At 38.7% G+C, this 24,941-nt stretch overlaps 1 protein-coding gene and 2 long non-coding RNA genes across 9 annotated transcripts; 2 read left to right on the plus strand and 1 right to left on the minus strand.

The window, feature by feature from the left end:
• Positions 1-778: 778 nt before the first annotated feature.
• Positions 779-23,251, minus strand: LOC107273829 (elongation of very long chain fatty acids protein AAEL008004). 6 transcript variants are annotated; one of them, XM_015752377.2, is made up of 8 exons: positions 14,321-14,749; positions 8,818-8,965; positions 6,147-6,337; positions 5,587-5,667; positions 4,471-4,554; positions 3,795-3,851; positions 3,580-3,685; positions 779-3,324 (listed from the first exon to the last, which is right to left on the minus strand). In XM_015752377.2, the coding sequence occupies exons 2-8, from the start codon at positions 8,873-8,875 to the stop codon at positions 2,783-2,785; spliced, it is 1,119 nt and encodes a 372-aa protein (XP_015607863.1). In that variant the 5' UTR covers positions 8,876-8,965; positions 14,321-14,749; the 3' UTR covers positions 779-2,782. The 6 variants fall into 6 exon arrangements, with proteins under 6 accessions (XP_015607863.1, XP_015607867.1, XP_015607868.1 ...); XM_015752378.2 differs by lacking the exon at positions 14,321-14,749 and adding an exon at positions 23,149-23,251 and having other exon boundaries at positions 2,783-3,324; XM_015752381.2 differs by lacking the exon at positions 4,471-4,554 and having other exon boundaries at positions 14,321-14,748.
• Positions 14,923-18,365, plus strand: LOC112495266. The gene is made up of 3 exons (XR_003061646.1): positions 14,923-15,531; positions 15,616-15,669; positions 16,576-18,365. It is a non-coding gene; the product is annotated as an uncharacterized LOC112495266 (long non-coding RNA).
• On the plus strand, positions 19,044-24,579 carry LOC107273832. Of its 2 annotated transcripts, none has more exons than XR_003061645.1 (3): positions 19,044-22,456; positions 22,700-23,058; positions 24,446-24,579. It is a non-coding gene; the product is annotated as an uncharacterized LOC107273832 (long non-coding RNA). The 2 variants fall into 2 exon arrangements; XR_001539328.2 differs by lacking the exon at positions 24,446-24,579 and adding an exon at positions 23,134-23,275 and having other exon boundaries at positions 19,047-22,456.
• The last annotated feature ends 362 nt before the right edge of the window (positions 24,580-24,941 follow it).

A 24,941-nucleotide genomic window follows, 5' to 3' on the forward strand; every position in this document is an offset into this window, starting at 1 on the left:
TAAATCAAAGTATTCTCAATAAATTTTAGGAGAATAAGACACAATAACTACATTCTCAATTGTTAATATAAAAACGCATAATCTCTCATGTCTAATCACAATATTCGAACGTTCTTGACAGTTAAGATGTTCACGCGGAGCAGAAGACTTTTGTAACAGTGATTCTCAAACGAGCACAAACTAACATAAACTAACCTAAACCTAAACGAGGATTACATGTATAAAAGACACATTTAATGATTATGCCCTCGTTATTAGACATCTTAATTTCTGCGTCAGTTAAAATGATATAATTATTATTAACCGTCGCGTATATTTTTGTTTAATTTGCACAGTGACCTCATGAAATGAAGAAATCGTCAGGCAACCATCACTGTGAGTCATCTAAGTGTAACAGAAATCTCTTAATAATTAATTCTTTAACGCTCCTCTTTGTTTGACTAAGATCAATGGCTCAGTAACAGACATTTCCAGTGACATTTCTGGAATAAAAATCAATGTACATCATTACAATTTTGGTCGCGTATTACACAGTGTTATTATAGGCTTGACGTCACTGGATGTCATCCTGACAAAAATGGCCGTGTGACGACGGCAGTATCTTCCCTTGTTGAATTTTGTACGTAACAATCTAATCAGCTCCTGTCCTATTATTGACAAGACTTTTAACGATACGTTTGCATATGGACACCGCGCGTAAGACATTATGACTAATATCGGTCCAATGACGTTAAAAGGATCAATGATATGCTCATATATAAAATAATAACCGCAACGATAATAATAATGAACGATTTATTTTTTGTAATATACATAATTTCTGTGTACAATATTTGATTGATTTTATTCGACATATCTAATTTCGTTGTGCGATAAAGGTCCATTCTAAAAATATATATGCATTTAGCTATATACGTTTCATCTGTCTATACAGTACCAATAGCATTGAAAAGAAAACAAAGCTTTCAAAAGATACTTTGATTATCGATTAAGAATCCAATACTTTTTTTTTATATTGTGTAAAAGATTATTTGACTTTTGATAACTGGCAGTTTTCTTGCATTCGCGGCGAAACTACTTGCAACAAAACAACCGTAAGATTCGCCGCGATATAGACCCTCCACATATTCGTCTCCATTCTCATCTATTAATACGATTGGCTATAAGTGCGCCTATTGTAATTACAAAAAAAAACACACCTATTACAATTCCAATAAGACTGCGTATCGTTATGGTCTATCTTCAATCTGCGCGAAGTGCGCCAAAAGTTAGCAACAAAAGCAACAACCAACGCCTGCCCTTTGTACCGATGCTATATATAAAATGGTTGACAGAGCGAGTACGTTAACTTTTGGGATACCCCGCGCTTTTGAAAAATTCTTTATATTAACGTTATGTACAAAGCCGCAAAAATAACAATTTATTTTATATATATATATATATTCATAAATATATATTAATTAATATTATGAGCATGAATTATGGTAAGGACTTTTCATTCTTCCAAGTATTCGATGTGACAGCACTACTTTTCCTTCTGTTTAAAGAAAAGGGTTTAATGTTTTTAAGAATTGTTAAGGAGGCGGGCGAGGCTGAGAGCATAATGGCCATTATTTTGAAATACAATGGTATAAAACTAGCCTACCTATATACAGAATGACCAAAGGCGCGTTATTTCGCAATAAGAGTGATGATTTTGTGTCTCTGAAATATATATATATATATAGTGTATGTGTGTATAATAATGCAATACCGATGATCATTTAAAAACAGTCATCACTCCTGACTCGCGCTGTCGGATTGAATTATGCTCGTGTGAATCGCTCTATTATACATGAACAATAATTTTTATTATGCATGTAATATTTGCCTGTGAAGCTGATCTGTATTCTGTATGTACGTGGATAAGGAAGACTTAATTACTTCATCACCCCGAGAGGACGATTTCGAAACGTTTGATTGGTTATGACTCAAAAGGATTAACAAGTATAATTTTCGGCAATGGCATTTGAATCACTTTTGATTTTTATCACCGTTGGCCCATCGAGATGTGTCTGTTCTTTTTCGAGGTACAAGAATCGGCCGTGACATTGTCAGCATTGAGAATACAGATTCTTGTTCTGGCTCGGTGAGAAATATTAGGGTGGCCGTCGATTTTACTTTTTGGCTTGACTGCATCCAGGACGTTTAATGATCGTATAAAATTCACAGAAGGACTTAAAACAGCCATTCCGTTGAAAGCGTATGTAGTCCTGCGACAGATCCATGATCCTCGAGATCTTACAATTAGTCCGTTTTTCCGTCCACTTCCCCCAGAAGATTGGGATCCGCGTGGTTATAGTAAATCATCGACGTGGTAAATGGATTTCGATGATTAAATGTAATTACAATATCACAGACCCAGTTAAACGCGGGCGTACGTATTTGCGGAATTTTTGTACTCTTGGACCAATTTTTTAGTTTAAAACTTTATAACAAGAACGATGAGTCCCGTCCCAGGGAGAAACCACGCATGCACTTTCTGACACAAGAGCCGGTTATATTATGTTTACAGATCTGCACGTGTTACACAGGACCACCCGCCATTTTATAATACAATTCAATACGTTAAAATACGTGGAATATTATTATTGTACCCGGTATACGTGCGTTGTAATGGTTGCGTACTTGATCCGAGTGGTCGCAGCGTGTGCGCATGCGTACACTCGTCCGTTTCTCTCGAGTCTCTTCAGCGATGTTAAACGAAGCTCACGCAATTCTTTTTTCTTTAATTAATCCTTACTCACTCGCTCGAGACGAAGGGTTTACGTAAATTTAATTCAGACGCGGCTAGGCTCTCGCCCTTAATATAATAATCGGCAGGGTCCCTTCTTCTGCTAGTCGATCCGTTGGTGAGGTTCGTCTCGTTGCCGCTAGAGGAGTTGACGGCGCTCTTGCTGGAAGCAGTCGTACCGTTGGCCACGCCGTTTGACAATCCTGTGCCAGCACTTCCGTTCGCCAACGCCTTTGCGGCTGCAGCCTTCGCCCTCCTCAGGTTCTTCTGTGCGTAGCTCTGCTGGTAAAACTCATTGAAGAGGAAGAAGAACATTACGGCATGCATGCCGATCCACCAGACAAATGCCTTGGGATAGTTGCAGTCTATGAAGAGAAGCTGGAAGGCGTGAATCATAATGGCGATGAACTGAAGCATCTGGAAGGCAGTGAGGTATTTCTTCCACCAGAGGTAAGGCTGCATTTTTGGACCAAAGGCAGCCAAGAGGTAGTAAGAGTACATGACAATGTGGACGAAGGTGTTCAGGAGCCCAAAGAACGTCGAATGACCACCTGCAAACAAATGTCATTATTTTTTAAAATAAACTTTATCGACAAACCATTTACATTTTAATCAACAGCTTGAGTGGAGTAGCCTCCGTATTTTCTCGAGGTTGTACAAAATTCCAACGACTAGACGACAATCCTTTCGCTTTCTCTATTACAAGCGAATAGCCCACGCAATGCCATTATATCGCGAAACACTCAGAGAACTCTAAGAGCTACGAGACACTATATTTAGGGTGGTATTATTATACATATACATACCGGGTGTGAACTTGACGCCGAACCAGACGGACATGGGCATACAACCATGATGGATTACATGGAGAGTGGACACGTGATCATTTTTCTTTCTCAGCACAAAGAAAATCTGAAATACAAAAATTTTCACATTATTAAATCATATTTCCGACACGCAGCAAAAATCGCCTCGCTTCTGAATAATCATCGTGTTTCCGATTCAATCACGATCAACTTACCGTGTCCATGAATTCCGTGAACTTGGAGAAGTAATACCACCAGCTGGCATAAACCATCTGCATTCGATAGAAGGATTCATTAGCGTTACACGTTTAGCCGTTTTTTTTTTTTTTCAAACAATAGTAAGAGTACCATTGGCAGTAAAATGTCTGTTTGTTTGTATGGGTCTTACGGTGTCTGGCATATTAGCATGTATCAGATAAACGTATAAGAACAATGGATTACGTGATGACATGAGAAGTAAACGAGTAACTGTGCAGTCTTTATTGGTTGATTACGGAAAAAAAAAAAAAAAAAAAAAAAAAAAAAAAAAAAAAAAAAAAAAAAAAAAAAAAAAAAAAAAAAAAAAAAAAAAAAATTGTTAATGACATGTATATGTGCTCATGTTATATATTATGTGCTGTTAATTGCATTATCCAAGTGTTTAACTACTTTTGCATTAGCCTCACGTGTTATGTGTACTACGAGAGTTTACGGAGTGGACAGGCTTATTGTGGTATATATATGCGATTTAAAAGTCACACAAGAAATTGTCATCTGCAGTCACGACGACCAAGGCAATTTTTTTTGGACAATTAAATTCGCATCTACGTGAGTGAGAGTGCTACCGCTGCTACTACGGAGAGATTGAGAAAATTAGGAGTGTGTTATTTCCTTTGTTAATAGAAAACGCACCCTTAATACTTGGGGTCGATCGCTGTAGTCTACCGGCTGACACCTTAGAGAATAGTCCCCCGTCAGCCATCCGGACATTCCTATCTGCAACCACATCCGCCCAGAGGCCATCCTCAGTTAATGAAAAATAACCGTAACCAATAACCGTTCGCTCCCACATGACTTTTATCATTAATAACGAGCGACTACCTTCCTTATATCATTTTTTTAATTATGTCATTTGTCTGCAACCACTTTTGTAACTTCGATCGTTTCTACGTGTCGAGTATCGAAGTGAGGTTAGGTCCTATGACGTGAAAAGGTAATACAGTCTGCCGAAAGGACTCACTCGACGCAACATTCGGCTTTGACCTATCGAGTATAAAAGTGAACGATAATATTCGATCAGACAATTAATTGCAAATGGATAGGATTTTTGATCACGAAAAAAAAAAGTTATTACATTCAGGCCGTCGCGAACTCATTTTGATTCTTGTTGAAGAGACAAGGTAGAGAATTATTTGTAATATAATCGAAATACGAAAAAAAAACATGAAAATTTAGTGATCGAGAAATTAAAATTTATCAGGTTGGCTACTGCCGAACGGTTCGGACGGTTTCTGCAACTACATATGACAAAGCCTGGAAGGTACGTCGCATAAATTTTTGTTGAAAACTTTCGATCTTACTACTCACTGTAAGCATAAAAATGTAGTAAGGGCAAACGTCTCTTTTTCTTTCCAATAAAAAGCGTTCATACGACAACAGATGGCATTATTATATCGACACAAATATATAACCATAATAATTTCAAACTGCCAATCCCATTGCCAGCTACACTGTCGCAAGGCCCTGACCAATCAGCTACGATCTTCAGCACTACGCATGCGCAACTGCGACCTCAAGTCGCGTACTCTGGAAAGTGTGTTAGTAAAGAAAAAAGCGTACTACATCAAGCATAGTCTACGACTACTTAATCCAACGATCCAATATACAAGCTCCGGATGATGATCGGTTGTGATCTCAGTTCGATGGTTCGTCACGTGATCTCGCTGTCTCCCTTACGTCGACGTCTCCACCTCTCTATCTTTCTCTCACTGTCAAAAGTCCTGTGGAAACTCAAATCATATTACTTACCCTGACCGCCGTCGGGCTGTTCGAATAGTCCACGGGTTGACAGCGAAAGCTATAGTGGCCCCACCATCCGCCCATCAGGCACTGTATTCCCAAAAGACATGTTACCCGCTCTTGATTACTTGCAGCATCACCGATAAGAGTTATCAACGAGGTACTGATTATAATAATTAATGAACCATTATTATTCTTTACGTTGGATATCATCGAGACCCGTTTGTTTCAGATTGCAGTTGGATAATTGTCATTCTCATTAATAACTCCCTGGGATCGCTGCTCGTTCAACGATCGTCAATCGATCCTGGACCAAAGTTATCACGTGGTAAAGTGACACGGATCAGCAATAACAATTAATGATTAATAATTTAATCTCGACTAAGAAGTGACAATGGTACCAGGTCTACATGGAGGATCGTCATAGATTGCGGTATAGGTTGGTCCTTGATTATAATTAAATGACATGCTATGTTAATACGTGGGTATATATATATATATATATATATATTAGATTAATATGCATTTATCCGATCAACAGTCTGATATGCATCACTGATAAAACTCACCTCGTAGAAGAGCCATGCCGAGAATATGACTTGAAACAGATTGTACGCTATGAGGACATTCTTAAGCTGAAAAGGCTTGCGATTCTCCATGATTTTAGGACCCAGGACCTTCACGAGATAGACATATCCCAGGCAGATAAAAAGTGTGGGAAATGGTGAACTCATCAAGAACCAGTTTGTCGTCCGCGAGTCTGGAAGTACGAAAAATATACCGTTAAGAGGATTCGTGACGATGACGATGAATATTTAGTGGTCATTAAGCGAAACAAGCCGAAAGATGTTATAGTGATTTCAGCATTTGAATGAAGCTCGCGTGAGGAGATAATGGCGTATGGATAATATAATGTTTTGAATATAAGAACACATGCGATTCGATGTCATTTGTTCCTTTGACTTGGAAACACACGAGTCATTTGTCACTTGACTTGAATGTCATTAGAAACATCAGCCAACAGAGCAGACGCTAATAATTGACATTGGATGCACTCTGCGAAACGCAGTGGCGGGAATTATTAGGTAACGAAATTTGTCATTTCAGCATTTTGCGAGTGATCATGAAAATTAATTGAATCATCAAAACAGTCTAAAGACCTACGTCAGTAATGGGATTTTTACTGTATAAACCAAGGAGTATCAAGGTGTCAATGTTTTAAACAATTGTTAGAACGCCAAATCTTTTATGGATATTATTGAGATGACATTTTAATTGATTAATCATTATATATGAATACTGAAAATTTTCCTATGCCTGTCTGGTATAACGTTAATAGTCACGTACCGTTAAATATATTCATTCGGAAATGTCCGCGATGATGTCTGGAATTATCCAGAAGGTTATGTTAAAAAATGTTAATTCCTGATGACTTGTTCCGCAGACGAAATGTCAATATGCAAGAAATGAACTATGATCAGTCATTAATGAAAAAAAAAAAGTTACGGGACATAACAAGTCATTCTAGGGAATTTTCTATGACGACAGCTAATCTATAGAAAGATTCCCGATTAACGTTATGGATTTGCTATTAGAATTTGAAACGCTAATCGTTTTATTTAGCAGTTGCTAAACTTCCTTCTAACGAAAGAACATTGAACAGGATAGGCATTAACCCAGGCCTGAGTATATGTACGTTCTGGTATACATAGATATACTTATGAGACACGAGTTAAAACGATCATTGACGTGACTCTCAAACTTGAAGTCTATTTGACATTGAAGACTTACAATAGGAACTTAAGCTTCCAACAGTGGCTCCCCTTTGCATATTATAATCATTACTATCGGCAACATCCGCCTACAAGTCATTACGTGTACTTTTTAAATCTGGAAACTACCGGGGAACTACCACCTTTCAAGATCATCTCGTATACACTTAACGCGTGGTAAGTGCTAACCATGAGGCACCACACATCTATTAAAATTGACATCATCGAGTAGCGTCATTAAATTACTCGGACGCGGATACCACGTGCGAGTAAAAAAAATTGTAAAAAATATCAAAGAATTCGTATAATCTAATAACGCTAATGAGGTTAGGTTAAGTTAAGTCAGGTAAGGTTAGCCAATAGATTCTCAAAATAAATATGACTATTTACATGAAGATGAAGAATGGAGGTACTCTATATGTATATATTTGAGATTAACATAAAAATAACTATGTTGTATTATTGCTTACTAATTAGTGTAACGAAGCTTTTAGCGACATGCAACGAAGAAGGTTAAAGTGTCTCGTAACGCAAAGCGCATGTTTTAATCAGGATACATTGAATATTGAGCATTGAATATTGATATAAACAGAACGATCTGGAATTCATTTTTCACCTCGATTAGCATCTACGCACGAAGTCACCGTTGTTTTTTGCCAGTTCTCGATACATTTAATATGCATACGAGTGATTCCACCAGACTTCAACCACCCGTATTTTATTTGCTGTGCTACGTGAATTCGGTTGTTTTTATTTTGTACACAGTTATCCCGGAGACGGTGCATCGTATCAAAAAATTATAAAAAATGAAACTTTTGTACTCTTTTAGTATCTACGATAAAAAAAAATTATAAAAAGAAAATTTATCCGTATATACACGTAGCACAGCAAATAAAATACGGATGGCTGAAGTCTGATTGAATCGCTCATATAAAAAAATTAAACATCAATGCAATGAAGTAACGATTGGCATACAAAATAGATTAATAAAGATTGATGACGTGCATATTATTTGCTTTAGTCGTAAGAAAATAATTTTCTTGTCTCCCTCACTCCGATTGCCTCCCTACCTTTTCCCACTGTTTACGAGAAAACGTTATAGAAGGTGAATGAAGAAGCATAAAAACGAAAGAGACGTACAAAGTGCGACAAAAGAATAATTTCATCGAATCTCATATGAGCATTTATTAACGACCATATCCGGTTATTGTTATTGTCCAGTACCTAAGAAATTAACATGGAAAATAAGTCTCGTGCGTTCGTGAAGTTATTTACAATTTTCAAGTAATACGTTTGCAGTAGACTTGAAAAATTAGCCTTCGGATATCGAGAGGCCTCACCAAAGTACGTAGTCATTGCTAACACGGTCTATATAGTCTGAATCTACTGATTATTATTTTAATTTTTCGTTCGCGTTTGGGCCTGATTTTATTGGGAATTATTCCCGAGTGACGCACGTCGAACTTACCTGCATGTTTGTCCAACATCTCGTGGAACCGGTCCACGTACTGCATTATGATTGACATATTGCTTAGGGCGTCCCCTCAAGGTTCTAACGAGGAAAATCCTGGTTGGCGAGTTGCCGCGTCGCTTCTTGAAAACTCGACCCTACGTATCTGCAACAAAGGAATAATTCATTTGTTTTGATTTTCAAGTTTGCATGCACGGTCTTGGTATGTTTACCCTTATGATAATAAGTTACTTGTAACGTGTGTATCAAGCTTTAAAGTACGCTACTGGAAATGTGTGACGTCCTTGCGTTAACAATAGTGAAGTTAGCACTTGGATGCTCAGCGTCTTGAACGTCCCCATACGTGATCGAGGGCGTATTACTTAACGTCTATGCTTCTTCTCTTTTTCTCATTCTATATATATCGGCTTGAAATACGGTCTCGCATTCATTCTTCTATCAGTCACGATTATCACTCCCACACTTGACGCATCGAGCATCGCTGCTCCGGCGCTGACTTCTCGGATCATTCCTAAAGTAATTGAAGCACGAAGCTACTACGAATTACTACGAGCTTCCTCGGGCGACTACGAGTATATGAAATGAGGGGCGTCGTTCAGTATATAGACAAGAATAAAAGCCATTGGTCGCTTTGGTAATACTGTAAATTTCGCTTTCAATGTGCAGCCGAGTCTTCATCAAGGCCAATCGACTACAATTCAATAGGTGTCATCATCACTGGCGCGGCGTCCAACGTCACGGTCGGCGGACTCTCTTCGGTACTCCTTGAGAAGCCTAACTGGGGGCGCATTTCGTATCGCGCAAGATTATTATAAGTAATAAAAATTTTATTACAGAAGGTAATGGGGTAAATAAAAATTAAATACAGCAAATGCGTGACTGTAAGCAATATAGACTTTTCTGTATCTTCTGTCTTCTTAAATGTTCGCCAGCGGGTACCGTCTAATGCGTCTATTCGGTATGAGGCCTATTTGTCAATACCTATCAACGCGATTACCTGTCCTGCTCGATACTCAATTGTGTAATACGATCGGACGCGATTGAGAATTGATTTCGCGTAATTGCATTCGTTACTAATTCAGCTTACTCGACCTACTGACACATTGAGGGTATTACCGAATAGGACTCATCATTCGTTTCTGTTACGTTGTTATTATTATTAGTCTATACCATTCTGATATCTATAGCGATACTGTGCCTATCGATCATCCAATTCAGGATTGGTAGACTGCACGGGACTTTCGCTATGTAACAGTAATCACTCGCACGATAATAGGGTCACGTAGAGAAAGGGAATGTGATACACGATCTAGAAGCCGTTTATCTGGGAGTATCGTGTTGGTCGAGAATTTCCCAAGACGGATAGCTCAATGAAGGATGAAAAATGTACGAATAATTTTTCCATTGACGAAAATCGATTTTTCTCGAAATGAAAAATTTGCGAATTAGGTAGATTAAGATGCCTCGGAGGTATAAAATCGAAGCGCTGTAATGTTTCGACCGAGTGGCTTCCATCGTGAATTTACACGATCGTTTAATTACCGTAGCGAATCAGACTAATTGACGATTGCGCAAGGTGACTAATTGGCTGTGTGGTCTATTTTGCCCTTTTAAATTTCTCCCCTTTGTTACCCGTGCATGTTTCACATTGTTTAATTTTCTTTCTTTCTTATGCAACACGTGCGTTCTTTCGCGGAAACTGCGAAGTAAAGCTTTCGAATGAGCGCGCGCTTGAGCGAAGGAAGTGAGGATAAAAAAAAAGAGAGAAAAACGCGAGAGGGGATGGCCCATCGTCGGGTGTCGCGCACGTTGCAAAATAACGAACGGCTAACCGTCGAAAACGCGCCGAGCAAGCAAATACTCGAATTGCGAAAACTGTATATATTAACGCTACAGAAAATGGGCCGCACATGGGCAAGCTTGCGCAAATATTCGTCAAATGGGCATATTGAGGATGTTGTAAAAAAAAGCAGAAACAAAAAAAATGTCAAACGATTCATTGAGGAATTTTCACGCAAGGATCCATCCCGCCGTGCACTGCGATACGTCAACCTAGTTTACTTGCAGTCACTGTACTAGCTTGTTGCTCGAGCGTAAACCGAGTCCAGCCGATCTTAGCCGATCTGTACTTGTGCGCGGAATAAAAAAGGTAACTTGTCGTGAGATCGTATCGAGGTCGGGTTTCCGGTACATAGAAAAATTCGAAAAAACTTCGATACGAGATAAAAATTTAGGTTGAATCAACGTCAGAGAATTCGAGAGAGGTGAAGGAACTCGTGATGAGCAATGTGACCGTGAAGAAAATCAGAATTTATTATTTAACGAAAGTGTAACAGAGCCCGTCGTAAACACGCCCAGAGCATTGGCACGTTTGGCGACCTGCTCGGCAGACATCCTATACGTAGAATGCTCAGGAGCAGCCAGGTTAAAAGGAAGAAAAATCATTTCAGTATACTTTTGCAATGCTTGCTAAATACTGGTTTTCATGAAAATTCATATCCCATTGAAGAATGTATTATTTATTATAACGAACAACTTCGAAGGAATTAGTCATTTATGTGTTCACGAAAATGCAAGTGAGTTCGTTGTACACCCACCTACGACATTGGCACGCCAAACGTGCCCGAAACGACAGCCTATACGTCTAGCGATAAGGAAGCTGTGATTTAAAAACAAAAAAAAAATTAGTATAATTTTCATAAAAACATTTACTTAATACTGAATTTAAGCACTTAAAATACTGGGCACACCAAAACTTATTTTACGAAAGCCGATCTATGATTAACCACCCACCACCACAACGTGATACAGACGTTCCAACGACGCGGTATTGTATACTGGTTTTCCGTGCCTGTAAGCCTTAACGAAATTTCTGTACTATCCTCACTTCACGTTGTTTATGTACCTTATGACGTTATTCGCATAAATAGTTCTCCGCTCATGCACATTATGCGTTTCATAAGTCTTCCTGAATCAGATTGTACTAATTGTATCTGAATACAGTGTTCACAAAGTAAATACCAATATGCGGTACAAGTTCCAGCAGCGAAATCCCACGATCACTGACAAGTTACAAAAGGTAATGAAAACCTGTCCAGGTGTGGCAAACCGCGCGTTAAACCATAACTTAACGTACTTTGTATAAGCAAACTTAACGCACGAGGATCAACCGAAGGTTAGCATTAAAATATCCGTGTAATAAGTTTGAGGTTATGTCCCCAAGTACATTCTTATGACTTACGACGTAATTTCCCTGTCTTGACTAGGTTAACCTACTGTCGAGTTACATACGTATGATTTACGTGTTTCGTACATAAATTCGATTATCGAATACGAGTGTCACTTTATCATTATGATTGCAAGAAAATTAATACAAGCAAATTTCAGCAAGGATACTGATCTTGATACTAAAACAGGTGCCTAATGAGCTGTCGAACCTATCCCAGTAGAATAGTTGAAGGCTGGTACGTATGTACTCAAGATAGAAGAAGTAAACGAACGAAAGAGCGAACGTTCGTACAGGCGTGCAAGCCGTCAGGGAAAGTGCATAGCTGCATGAAGTTGCAACTCGTGGTGCTGCTGTAACGCATTAATGGCGGCAAACCTGTGCCAGGTAGAGGAGCGAGCGAGAGGGAGGTAGCCGGGAATCCTCTTATATAAGAGGCATATTAAAGTCCTTTCTTAAAGGCGATGCCAGCACAAGACAAAACCGTGAGGCCTTTTTCGACGAGGGGCGACACCACACTTAATATTTCGACATTGTTGTACAGCCACGGAATGCGCTACAAAACGGAAGGTTTGGAATATGAAAAACAGGCAAATAAAACTATGGAGTAAAAAAGAGTCTAGTGTCTTGTGAAATAAAATTCTATTCATACACAAAGAGATGCTTGTAATTATTTTCTTTGTTTTTTACGTCCCCCGACGATGTCTCGATAAAACTGCGACTTCGCCATTTGGAAATTTGACTCGAACTCGTCGTTGCGGTTGTCCTCGAGACTTCATAACAGGAAGGAAAAAAAATACTAAACCCGCCATGTATACCGGTATGAATTTTAAACCTCGTAAAAACCTTGAGGAATCAATGGCTCATGATACCAAAGACGATCCCCTTGATACCCTCATTCCCGATATTGCAAATTATAATTTATAATCGACCAATGGATCAGCTACGAAACGCCCCCTTTTATGTTGTCATTTTGACTGACGATTGTTTTTTACACGCGACTGTCATTCTAAGCGGATTCTTATATATACTTATAGACAATAAATGGCTCATATCTCATGACTCGTAGGACCTTCGATCTTAACGATCCTTGTGTCCTCTTGTCTGAGGTCAATTTTTCCTCCTCACGCTAATCCGTACGTGATGGAATGACATAGGAACTTGCCAAGTTTACACGGATACGACCTCCCACGTGCTTCTCGCTACTGGCACCAAGAAGATATCGATAAGGAGGGTTTAAGACCCCGTGTGTCATGTATCTCAAAGAATACTACATGACAACCCCCTGCACAATTTCCATACCGGTTCGAACTACCTCATGTACCCACTGGGCCCCAATAGCCGCCAGACACAAAATCCCATAAGACTTTTAGCCCTGTTTACTAGTGGCCCCGCGGCGCTACCTATCGACGGTCTTCAAATTTGCAATGTTGCAAAACAAATATTTGTATTAATACATAATGGGTAATTAATGGTGGAAATTACTTACGTCATAGGTTAAACGACTCTCGCGTAATTTCTATGAAATATTAAATAGATTTTCGAGAAATTACTTAAACCATCCCCCTCCGACTCCCTTTTTTTTTTTAACGCACGATTTTTCTTATTTTTCTTTTGGCTATTTTTTGTATTTTCAATCCCCGTAAATATTTACGCGAATCGTATACGCCAATATTCGCAATAACGATTTCGTCTTATTCACGTGGTTTAAGCGAGACTTTTCGAAATAACACGGAGTACGCCCAATTGGCAGTCAGTATGACGACCCATTGATGGTTTCGTTGCATAACAATTACAAAGCAATAGCGTCGTACGTTGTATGGCGATTAGAAAATGTTTTACTTACAAGGAGGTTCTTGGTTTTATTAACTTGTTTGTCTGACAGCTTGCATCTAATTATATTTTCGTATAATTTGATCGTCCGTTGTCTATATGTGAATCGTGTCTTTGAATAGCTGAATATATTTTCGGTGGTTACGAAGAACAACAATAGCTATATGCAAGCGGCAATAAGGAAGCAAACGCATTTGATCCGTCGAACCGTCTTAAACGTTACAATAGTTGTGAAACTCGACCAATCGAACCCGATCGCGCAGCGCAATTGCTGCTGGACCTGTCGAATGTCATTTTTCCGAATTGAACGATCATTTTTCCTACTGTGCCCAAGCAGTTCTTGTATTTAAGGAATCAAAAGTAGAGTACGAAAAATTGATAAAATTAATGTCTAACTTTTATTAAAAAGTAATTAAATCTTGACGCGACGTATTTACTTACCCAATAGAGTCACTGACTTCAAATACCGCACAAACACTCTCAAATCCAGCGCCCTTCCCGCACTGAGGAACAATCGTCTAATCGATCCCTCGATTCTACGAATCGTCAATCGATCGATTATCGATTTTTACGTAAAACCGTCGCGTTTAATTTCAAAATAAAAAATTCCTTCTTTAACAGTCTTAAAAAATAAAAAAATACCAATTACGAACGATGTGATTTGAAAGTATTAATCAATAACAAAAGAAACGAGCGAACTGGTATAATTGGCTTAACTAGCGTTAACTATCGAGGTAGCGACGTTGACGAGGTAGGGTACGCGAATGAGCTGTCGTACGATTTGAGTGTACGAGCCAAAAGGAACGACTGGCCTTAAGGAAAATTAGCGACGTGTTCCGTTGTTTCTTTGGCGTGCTGACTGCCGGACGCTAGGCTGGAGCATTGCTTTTAACCGGGCCGCCATGTTGATACCACCTCTACTGCTGCACTTCTCGACTGTCCTTCCACGGCGGCTTCATTCTCGATTCACGATTCACAATTCACTATTCACCTGTGCCTCCTGTCCGCTCCACCTTCCTACCGTTCTCAGCTACCGGCGATACAAGTGTCCATCGATGACGTCACGATGGCCCTTCAAACTCTTTTTCCTGTTCGCGCGTCACCAGCCCCACGTGCACACATTAGAACCGGCTGTCTATGCTCTGTCTTCATTTTTAATTTAACCTCTTAAGACCTGCATCGTCATTGCGTCGGTTGACTATTGGTCGGTGTTACACGTATCTCGAACAATCGTGAAATCGAGCAGGTTCTAGTTCTATTTCTGTATTATTCCATCCTGGACGAAGGACAAGAAATCGCAATGTATACATTACCAATGGTCGAAAGAAATGATCCGGTGGCCAGTCAGCTGATTCGATCGCTATTTGATTGAGACATGAAATGATTGGCGGGTTGTGAAGAGGAAAAAAGAAATATTACGTGACGATTGTTATTGTGCTTCGATATTGAAGCCGTTGAAGTTGTTGGATACGTAATTACCCTTGATCTGTATTATAGATATTTTTTCCTTCATAATTCAGTAATGCATTTAAAATAACTCCTGGAGTCGGGAATTTCTTTTTAATTGTAGCCACCTTCAAAATTATATCTAACGGTATTAAGCTACATACGTGTTTGAGTGTAAATATAAGAATGGAAAACAAAATTTTTTAGTAAGAATAATTAATTAGTTACGCACTTCATATTTAAGTGGGCAAAAATAAAATGAATTACAGTGACGTTTTATTAATTTATAGGATGTTCACAGCAGCAATCACAGCGTGACTGACTAACGCGCATGTAAGGATCAGGTACAGATGTTAAATTATTTCTAAATAATATTATATAAAAAAAAGTGTTAAAATTGTTTTTTTACATCTCGTACCGATAAAAAAAAATACCACTGAAGAGAGATGGGACATAATTTTTTAAATGAATACATACCAAAAATGTCTCTTTTATAGTGAATTTTTATTTTGGAAAATTGACAGTGATGACGATAGCAAATTTCGCGATGAATTCTTATCGCTTTTTTTATCAGTTATTTTTACATATATTCATGAGACCCAGTGACACAGCTGAATTAAAAAGCTAAGTAGTTCGTGCCCTCTTCAGACAATCAAAATACAACGCCACTGATAATGAATTATAAATTTTCGTAAAGTGTCATCACTTGTCCTTTTGACGCTTGCTATGTTGCATTTCCGTGTTACACGTTAATACATTTTAAACATTATTCCCTTCCTTATGAAAAATTGATGCAAGCGATCATGACGCTCTTCCACCATTTTATTAACCTCCTTAATATATTCACAAAAATGTCACTAACTTGACAAACAAAAGTCCTAAGACATTATCGCGGGGTCGGACCATCTTGAAATTCCGATTGATTCAATGTCCACGCTGTATTTACGGTGCACGCGATGTGCGACATTCAACCTAGAGTCAATGATGTTGCAATTTTTATATCCAAGGTCAAGTCTGACGTTCATCCTTGTGAAAAGGTCTGTACACCTTACTTTTGTTTCTGCAGCGCGAGCTTTTAGCTTTCCTTAAAGAGTTTAGTAAATCGTGACCTTCCTCGGTCACGTTAATAAAATTAAATGACAGGTAAAAGTAAATTCGACTTCAACCTTTGATAATCCAGGAGAAGCGTTTCTTCTAGTAAGTATGATGATTTTCAGGAAATTTTTATAAAATTTTTGTTATGTTTACAGTGCCGCGCAAAAATGATAGACAGTCGATGACGCTGAGCAGACGCGGACGAACGTGTTCTTGCACGAGTCTTCCAGACATTTGTGATTCCATCCAACGCTCCAGCGGAACCTCTGTTATTTACATATGTATATATAAATAATTCTCGATCATTCGCTAGACTGTATGTCCCTGCGTGTGGTTGTCAGATGACGTTTTACAGTTCTTCTTCTTAATATACAGTATAGATATCTTGACTTACTAACACCATTTAATCGAATGATGCACGGTCAAGGGTTTTCCGCGCGTCTAAATGCATGCATAGAATTTAAATTTACATGGTGAATAGCATTTAAGAATCATAGGACGTGTAAAACGATTATGCGGAAGTAAGGTTAGAATCGCCCGAGGCTAGTGTTGCCAAGTTGATTCGCATTTACGGAAAATTCCGCACTCGTATACTTTATACATCCCTGTCTACTCGCTTTATGAATCTTTTAAGTTACTTCGAAGTTTCTTCGACCCACCTTGACTTCCCTTGACTCGTATCGTTACAGGTTAAGATCGAGTTTAAATTATCGTAATCGTACGAACCATTCAATGGTAAGATCAAACATCCTAACTACGTTTTGAATGAACGTTATTTTTCCCACGTAGCGACGGCATTTCGACGGGCTAATATGTCAGATTCCAATTAATAACACAACGTGTGCGATGATAACGTCTAATAGCAGTCATTAAAATGTCAATAAAAATGTCCATCGGTTCTTTTTACGTCGGGACGATCATAGTTCGCGTACGATTGACGTAGTAGTGCAAGCGACGTACATATATATTTTTAGGTTCCAAGTCTGTATTTGCTGCCGAAAAAACTCATTATTTTAACCGGAAGATTGAGATTCTTTTTTTTTCAAATTATTTATTCAATTCTTAATATGCGCTCAGTCACTAATCGACGACCTATTATCTGTTCAACTCGTGGCAATTCCATCACGTGAGTCAACGACTCGTATAGCTACATGAAAACAACCTATCCCGGTAGAATTCCAGTTTTTAATGCGGACGTCAAATGGATTCACGAGCGTTACGCGTTCTTCATTAGAAATTCTGATTAGCGAAACATTCGCTATATTATCATGTTCATTTTAATTCGATCAAAAAACCAAATCTCATTGTTGCACTGTCATCTTTCGTAATTTTTATGTCGTATTAAGCTCAAGTCATACAACTCAAATAATATTCACACATCACTACACTATTCAGTATCAACACCATTAGGACGCTACAATGTCATTACAGTTCAGTACAATTTCGTTGGTAAAAATATTAATTTAAATATTAAAAAATTACTAAATATCGCAGATTTAATGCCGGACACGCATAATGTTACACGAACGTTAGGGCACTGAGACGAAAACTGAAATGCGGGAACAGTCCTACTTCGATCCGTGAAATAATTGTATAGATTAGTGTTCGGTACGGATACAATACTGATACGTGTGAATCGGCCTTTAAGCGTTCTTAAATTTCCACTTTGAGCAATCCGATATGATATTATCAACGGTTGAGCAATTCGATAATAACTAACCTTTAGCGACGGTTCTTATTTCGAGAATACACGGAAGTCATTTTCTATTATCTATAGTTCTATCAATTATTTCATTTCTACGGCCGTACTTTCCCTCCTGATATCAGTTATGGATATTCTACAAACGTTATTTATAGGGTAGTCTGACTTACCATTTTCCTATTATAGTACGACGTATTAACATAATATATACTGCTGTTTTATTATTAGACTTTTATGCCTGGGGTCTATATCTACCTTGAATGGTAAGAGCAAAGGTACGTGACTGCCAAACGGCTGTTTTTCGTGTCCGAAGAATTCTGGACTCCCTGACGTTTCATTGTTCACTGAAACTTCTGCTCATACGAATGTTACAAATAACGAAGGAAAACGTGCGTCGAGCTTTCTTGAAATGGTCGAGGATGATCGCCAGTGGCCTTGGCCTACTGGATCACCCACTTTGTACCGACATATACGGCGAGCACATTCAAAACGTATCGGCAAATTGCACAACGCGACGTAACGCTGGCTTCTGTCGTGCGTTACGCATAGATGGAACGACGCTCGTTTATTATTGTGCTAACTATGCGCCATCTAGCGCGCCATTATTGTTTTATAATCTTCATCGTGTGTACGAACCTTTATATGGATAGCGTATATATATATATATATATATATATAATATTTTGCATAATATAATATAGTTAGGACGCGACAAGTCAAATTTCGTGGTTAAGTAATGAAATCGAATACTGATGTAACATACCGACTATTTTATGTATATTATATAATATTTTGCATAATATAATATAGTTACGACGCTCGTTTATTATTGTGCTAACTATGCGCCATCTAGCGCGCCATTATTGTTTTATAATCTTCATCGTGTGTACGAACCTTTATATGGATAGCGTATATATATATATATATATATATATAATATTTTGCATAATATAATATAGTTAGGACGCGACAAGTCAAATTTCGTGGTTAAGTAATGAAATCGAATACTGATGTAACATACCGACTATTTTATGTATATTATATGATATGAACTTTATGAAATATTTTATTCATGAAACAGTCGGACTAAAAATACACACACACATATATAAATATACACTTTCACCGTAGATTAATTACTATATTTTGTTTTTCTAAAGAGGGCAAAGGAAGAGGCGTAGGAAACTTTTTTGTAAATTTTCAAAGAAACAAAATCCCTTGAGGAGGCCCAATTATGGATTACCAAAATCCAACCGTACGATAGCATTGATAGCCAGAGGGTTATTTATTTTCTTTCTATTCCAGTATGAGAAATGGAGAAAAGCGTCGATCGGGATTATGTTATGTTTGTCCCGATACGTTTGAAGAATGCCAGAAAACTAATAAGATTGCAAAAGGTTCCTCGAATGGCTCTTTATCCGATTGTTTTGATTTCTCAATTCTTCGGGCATTTCGAATTACCCAATGCACGTCATATTGTCGATATAGGTGGCATCACGGCGCCTCGATCACTCATTACTGTAAATATTTATCTTGCTAATATGAATTGTTGACTATCGGTGCATACCTTTTAGTACTGTCTAGTATGGACAGGCTGCTGGTCGTAGTTCTCTGGACTTTTGAAGAATTCACAGCGGAAGTAATGGAAGCCGACGTGATGAAAATATTTAAAGAGCGTTCACCTACAGTCGTCGATTCTCCTCGATGGTCAATTCTCAATTTTGAAATCTTTAGCTTCTAAGACAGAACGGAATCCGTTGACGAATAGTGTTTATGAGTTGGCGCCTTTAGGCGTTCCTTACTAATTAACCTTAAATTCTGTTATCGGGCGTTCTCGTTACCAACGCCCTTGTCACTATTGCTTTGATCATCGTTATCCTAAAATTGTCTTTTAGGTGAAAACGCCAGAGACCGTTTCGACGTTTCTGGCCTGAGCTCATAAAGTTCCTTTCGTAGATGTGACCTCAATTTAACGACATGAAGCTATTGCTGATGAATCGTACATTTCTTTCCAGACGGCAGACTGGATTTGCTTTTACTAAGCCACGATATAGGTATACGGGACGTCGACGTCGGCATCTTTTCCCTTGTCTTTAATGCGACTGAAAGTGGCAAGGACGCGACGTAGTGACTATTGCGTAAATTATTTCAACGTTTGCTGCTCGGTAATATAAGTTCTTGCGCAAAATTGAACTCGCACAAGAAAGGTTGACGTCTGCATATATATGTATGTATATATATATATAAATACCACGGAGTTTTGCGAATAGGAATTTTGGAGCGTTCCTGTCGGAATCAAATTTTCATGGCAATTCTGATATCAATGAAACATTCCAATCGATGGAATTTCAAAATAGCGAAAGAATGTTATTATTTTACATATAAAAACCGGTATTGAACCTTGTACATGGGATACACTTGATTTGAATTTTATTACGATTATGGGTTTGTTATCAAAATTATAGGAATAAATAATTAAGACCTTCGAAATAATGTCGATTTCGAGATATTCAATGGTTTTGCGACAACAAATATATACTTCGATGTTTTTGCGTTCTTCTGTACATTTGGAATTTTCCTCCTAAGATTTCATCGCAGACCGAGTAACCGAGCAATACTTAAATTTCGAGGACGTTCGAGAATGGACAAGTCCAAGGTGCGAGGAGTCCCATGGATTTATGTATCTCGTTAAGACGACTTCCTTAATATTCATGGCTTATAAATCCACAATTGAAATAAAAAGAGATATATCCGAATAACTTAGGTTAATCGTCGTCGGCTTACTCGTTGATCGTATTCTCTGATCTTTAGGCTCGTTTCTATGCTCGGAAAGACGTCCCGGAGCACGCGACTCGCGCAACAAACAAAACTCGAGAGTCGCTCGAGCTTGAAGATGCGCGAGCCCATAAACGATGAAGGTCTCACTATGGAGAAATGTTTGCAGCTATACCTGATCAGCATACAGAAGCACCTCGTATACACACTGCCAAGGAGAGAGACAGAGAGAAAGAGAGACAGAGAGAAAGAGAGAGAGAGAGAGAAAAAGAAGCAACTAATATCTAACTTTGAAACAGTGCCGATCGTCTTCAAACAACGTATCTACACTTCTTCCTGCGCCATATTGTATTCTCTGTATCCTCTAACCGCATTCAAACTTATAAATACGCACGCGTAGACGTCAGAAGACCCGAGATTTTTCGAGAAAAATAAGAGACCGATACATGGCATCGAGCCCAGGCTTTGCTTTGTCGAACTGACCGAATTATTTCATTAAAAACTCCACGCGTAATTCTTAGGCGGTCTAGGTTTATATCTACGGGTCGCCGTATGAAATTAGCGTCAATGCGCATGCGCGTTGCTAGCGCGAGTGTCTGACGAGGTTTGAATCGAAAGAAATTATTACATCGCCATCATTAAGTTATATATCATGAAGGTAAGTCGTCGACCGCACTTTTGACCTGCGAAATATATTCGTGTGACAACGTGACACTTGATGATCTATTCGAATCAGAAATGCAGTCGACTCTCTGTATAATCGTGCACCTGGGGCTTCCAGAGGCGATAGCCATCGAGAGAGAGAGGGCGATAGTACGGAGATCCGCCACTCCGTCGATATCACAGTGGCGTGACGGTCGATCGGCGCTACTAGGTTAATCAGCACGAGCTGAGTTCACGCATGTCGTGTTTTACCGCGTGTGCTGAAAGTCGTAGAAGAGTGGGACAAACCTTTTCCTCTTGATGCGACGGTTTAGAAAGAGAGCTGAGTGGAAATCAGACTATACGAAGTGCGTTTACAGGGAGGAGTCGACTGTACTATTTTTTTGGCCATTGTACTGTAAGAAATATAAGTGCGCTCGAGGGTTAATGACATTCTGCTTGTCATGTTTATTCGGTTTCATGATTTTGATAATGACTTCATTTAAAATATATATGTAGTGAATCGACCAGCTATTTATCTAATGTAAACAAATTTATTCGTATTTATGTAAACGATGAAATTTTGTCGCTTTCGAGTAAAGTTCGAGTGTAATATTTTTTTGCATTTTTGCATACGTAAATATCGTTAACATTTTTGCACTCTCCGAGCATCAATTCTGCTGTACATTAATTAATGCACGAGTGCGGACGTTTGCCGTTTCCTGCTTAATGCCGAACAGATGCTTTCGCGACGATACGTCACTCTTGTGTACCTATGGATCACGCACGTTATTCCAATCATAATTATTCTACTTTCCACTGAAAAAAAAGCGGTTAACTCAAGATTTTACGTCACGGAAGCAGTACGCAAAATGATACCTCAAAGTCAGTCGGTACGGACGTCACGTAATATTATGGTAATATAAAGAACACTGGAAATTACGAAAATATGCATTATACATAGACCGAAGTATTTGATTCTATTAAAAAAAAAAAAAACTAAACAAATACCGCCAATGATGTAGTACATACGAACAATGTGATATAAATTAAGGAACGAGATTCAAAATCAAAAATTCACACATCTTTGACACACTACACTTAATAACTTTTGTTAAACATTTGATGAAAATTGATATTAAAGTTATGAACGTGCTTAGATTACAGTGAGCACGGAAAACAAATGCACGTAGTACAGTTGCCCCTGTTGAATGGCAACCGGCAAAGCGTACGCGTCAACGACATTAAACAGAAGTCTGCAGCCAGGGAAGACGGTATAAGCGCAACCGGTACGATTAGACCAACGAGGGGAGCATGCAAATCGGCCAGAATAAAATTTAGAAACAGCTGGACAGACAAAGCAAACACATGCAAATACATACCTATAAAAGGATAAACGATATATGTGTATGAAGCAAATAAAATAATATAACAAAGAAGACATCTGTAAAATTAAAAATAATCAATGACCAATAATGTCACGTGGTGATACATACAAAGCGAGCCTGGGCGTTCATAGGTTTGTAGATTAATATATACACTCAATATACAATATTTAAACATATATACACACAAGTTCGTATTCGATCAGCAGATTTAGAAGACTTACCCGTAAAACCAAGGATTCACCTGTTGCTCCTGCCCGGGAAAGTCAGCATGTAAAACAATGCTCGTTAATGTCACTAGCCGACGACAAGTTCACTGGTAGAAAGATAGAGAGAAAAATAACAAAAATAGGGAAACTTAAAAGGTTCACAAGTTTACATACACTGTACTCACTGTATCCTTTAACATCAAACAAATACACTAATCCATGTCACGTGTTTCTTTACCTGCCTCATATGCATTCGGCTCTCCAATCAACTCAACCAATATACAACTTGCACAGCATGCGTATACACTATATATATATATATATACAGGGTTATTCAGTAGAAACGTACCATCTGAAGTTGGCGCGCCCATTTGAGTCCTATGATAAACCCATATTGAGGTTTTACATTTGGGCTGAATAACCTGGTGTATATATATATATATATATATATCTTAAACCGTAGCTATCGTAATTTCGCACGCCGGTTCACGTTTTCCGGCAGGTAGCATACCTGTGTTCGAGTTAAAAATATCTAGGAACGGGCGAAGCTACGGATGTCGGTATACGTGTTCTTACTTGGCACTGATCTTACGTATGCTCTTTGATGCCGGTTCCGTATCATCAAGGCACGTGGTTCGTAGTACATTGCACGACCGGGACTTTGTTCTACTCGACGCAGAGTATCGCGTGACTCCGCTCGCCGTTCTGCCACCCTATTCTACTTCGTCAGTCTTTACTTTCTGTCTTTGCCTCTGTCGCCTCTTGAAATCATCCCACACTAACTCTCTTATCACCCCCTTGTCCTCATTCTCTACCTTAAATCTTCCTCCTACCCCGTCACTCTCTTACCCTGTCTCTTGTCGTAGACGCCTCTAGATAGACGGGTATCTATGCTATTCTATTTCCCTGCACGGCTCAACTGTGAACGCGCGCGCGTCGCACGTCGCGCACAGCACTGGAAACGCAACCCAGATAGTTACGACAGAGTTGCGTAATCCGATGCGTCATGTGCTCGGTTTTGTCCCCATACAGTTTCGAGGGCGGGAACAATTTGAATCAACCGTTTGGAAATTCTGTGCTTCAGGCAGTGGTATATTTTTTGAGGTTATGGAAAATGGGATGAACGGTCGTGACGTTTGTTTTGGAAATTTATATATATTCTTTTAATTCATACCAGAAGTTAAAATTGTCTCGAGAAATATACGATTAGAGATTTTAAGAGGATATGTGTCTAAGGATATTGGAAATAGAAACAAAAATTTTTAATTGTCGAACGACAAATTTCTAGTGGCTGTTTAATTGTTATTCAAAGTGTCTACTTCATCCTGCTCGATTGACACTGATTGTGGGAAGATCGCTTGACTGGGTATGAGAACGCTAGTTATCGTTCGCCGTGACGAGACGAAGGTAAGTAAACACAGACAGCAGGGAGTTAGTCGTGTCAAGAGTAAACAGACGTACCTGAGTTGTTGAACGTACGGAAAACTTCTCTTCGTTCTGCGATCTTCAATCGTCACTTTGGTCTTCTTACGTCATTTAACCTCTTCTGTCTGGTTGATTTTTATTCACTTTTTTAACGCAGTATCCGGCGTCTGGTTCACTTTGACAAATTTTTAGCTCACATACCTTTGACGGTAGTCGACTTCCAATACATTTTTGGTACTACATAATTTTTTCTTGTTGCAATTTTTTTATAATTGTTCACTCATATTTCACTTGAGTACTTGACTCGAGTCTAAAAGTCAGCACTAAAGATATGCACCTTTTCACGTTAAATAGACTAGTAGTATACGACGGATTATTTGGAA

This window comes from Cephus cinctus, unplaced genomic scaffold (assembly GCF_000341935.2).
Source record: "Cephus cinctus unplaced genomic scaffold, Ccin1 Ccin1_scaffold1847, whole genome shotgun sequence".
NCBI classification, from domain to species: Eukaryota; Metazoa; Arthropoda; class Insecta; order Hymenoptera; family Cephidae; genus Cephus; species Cephus cinctus.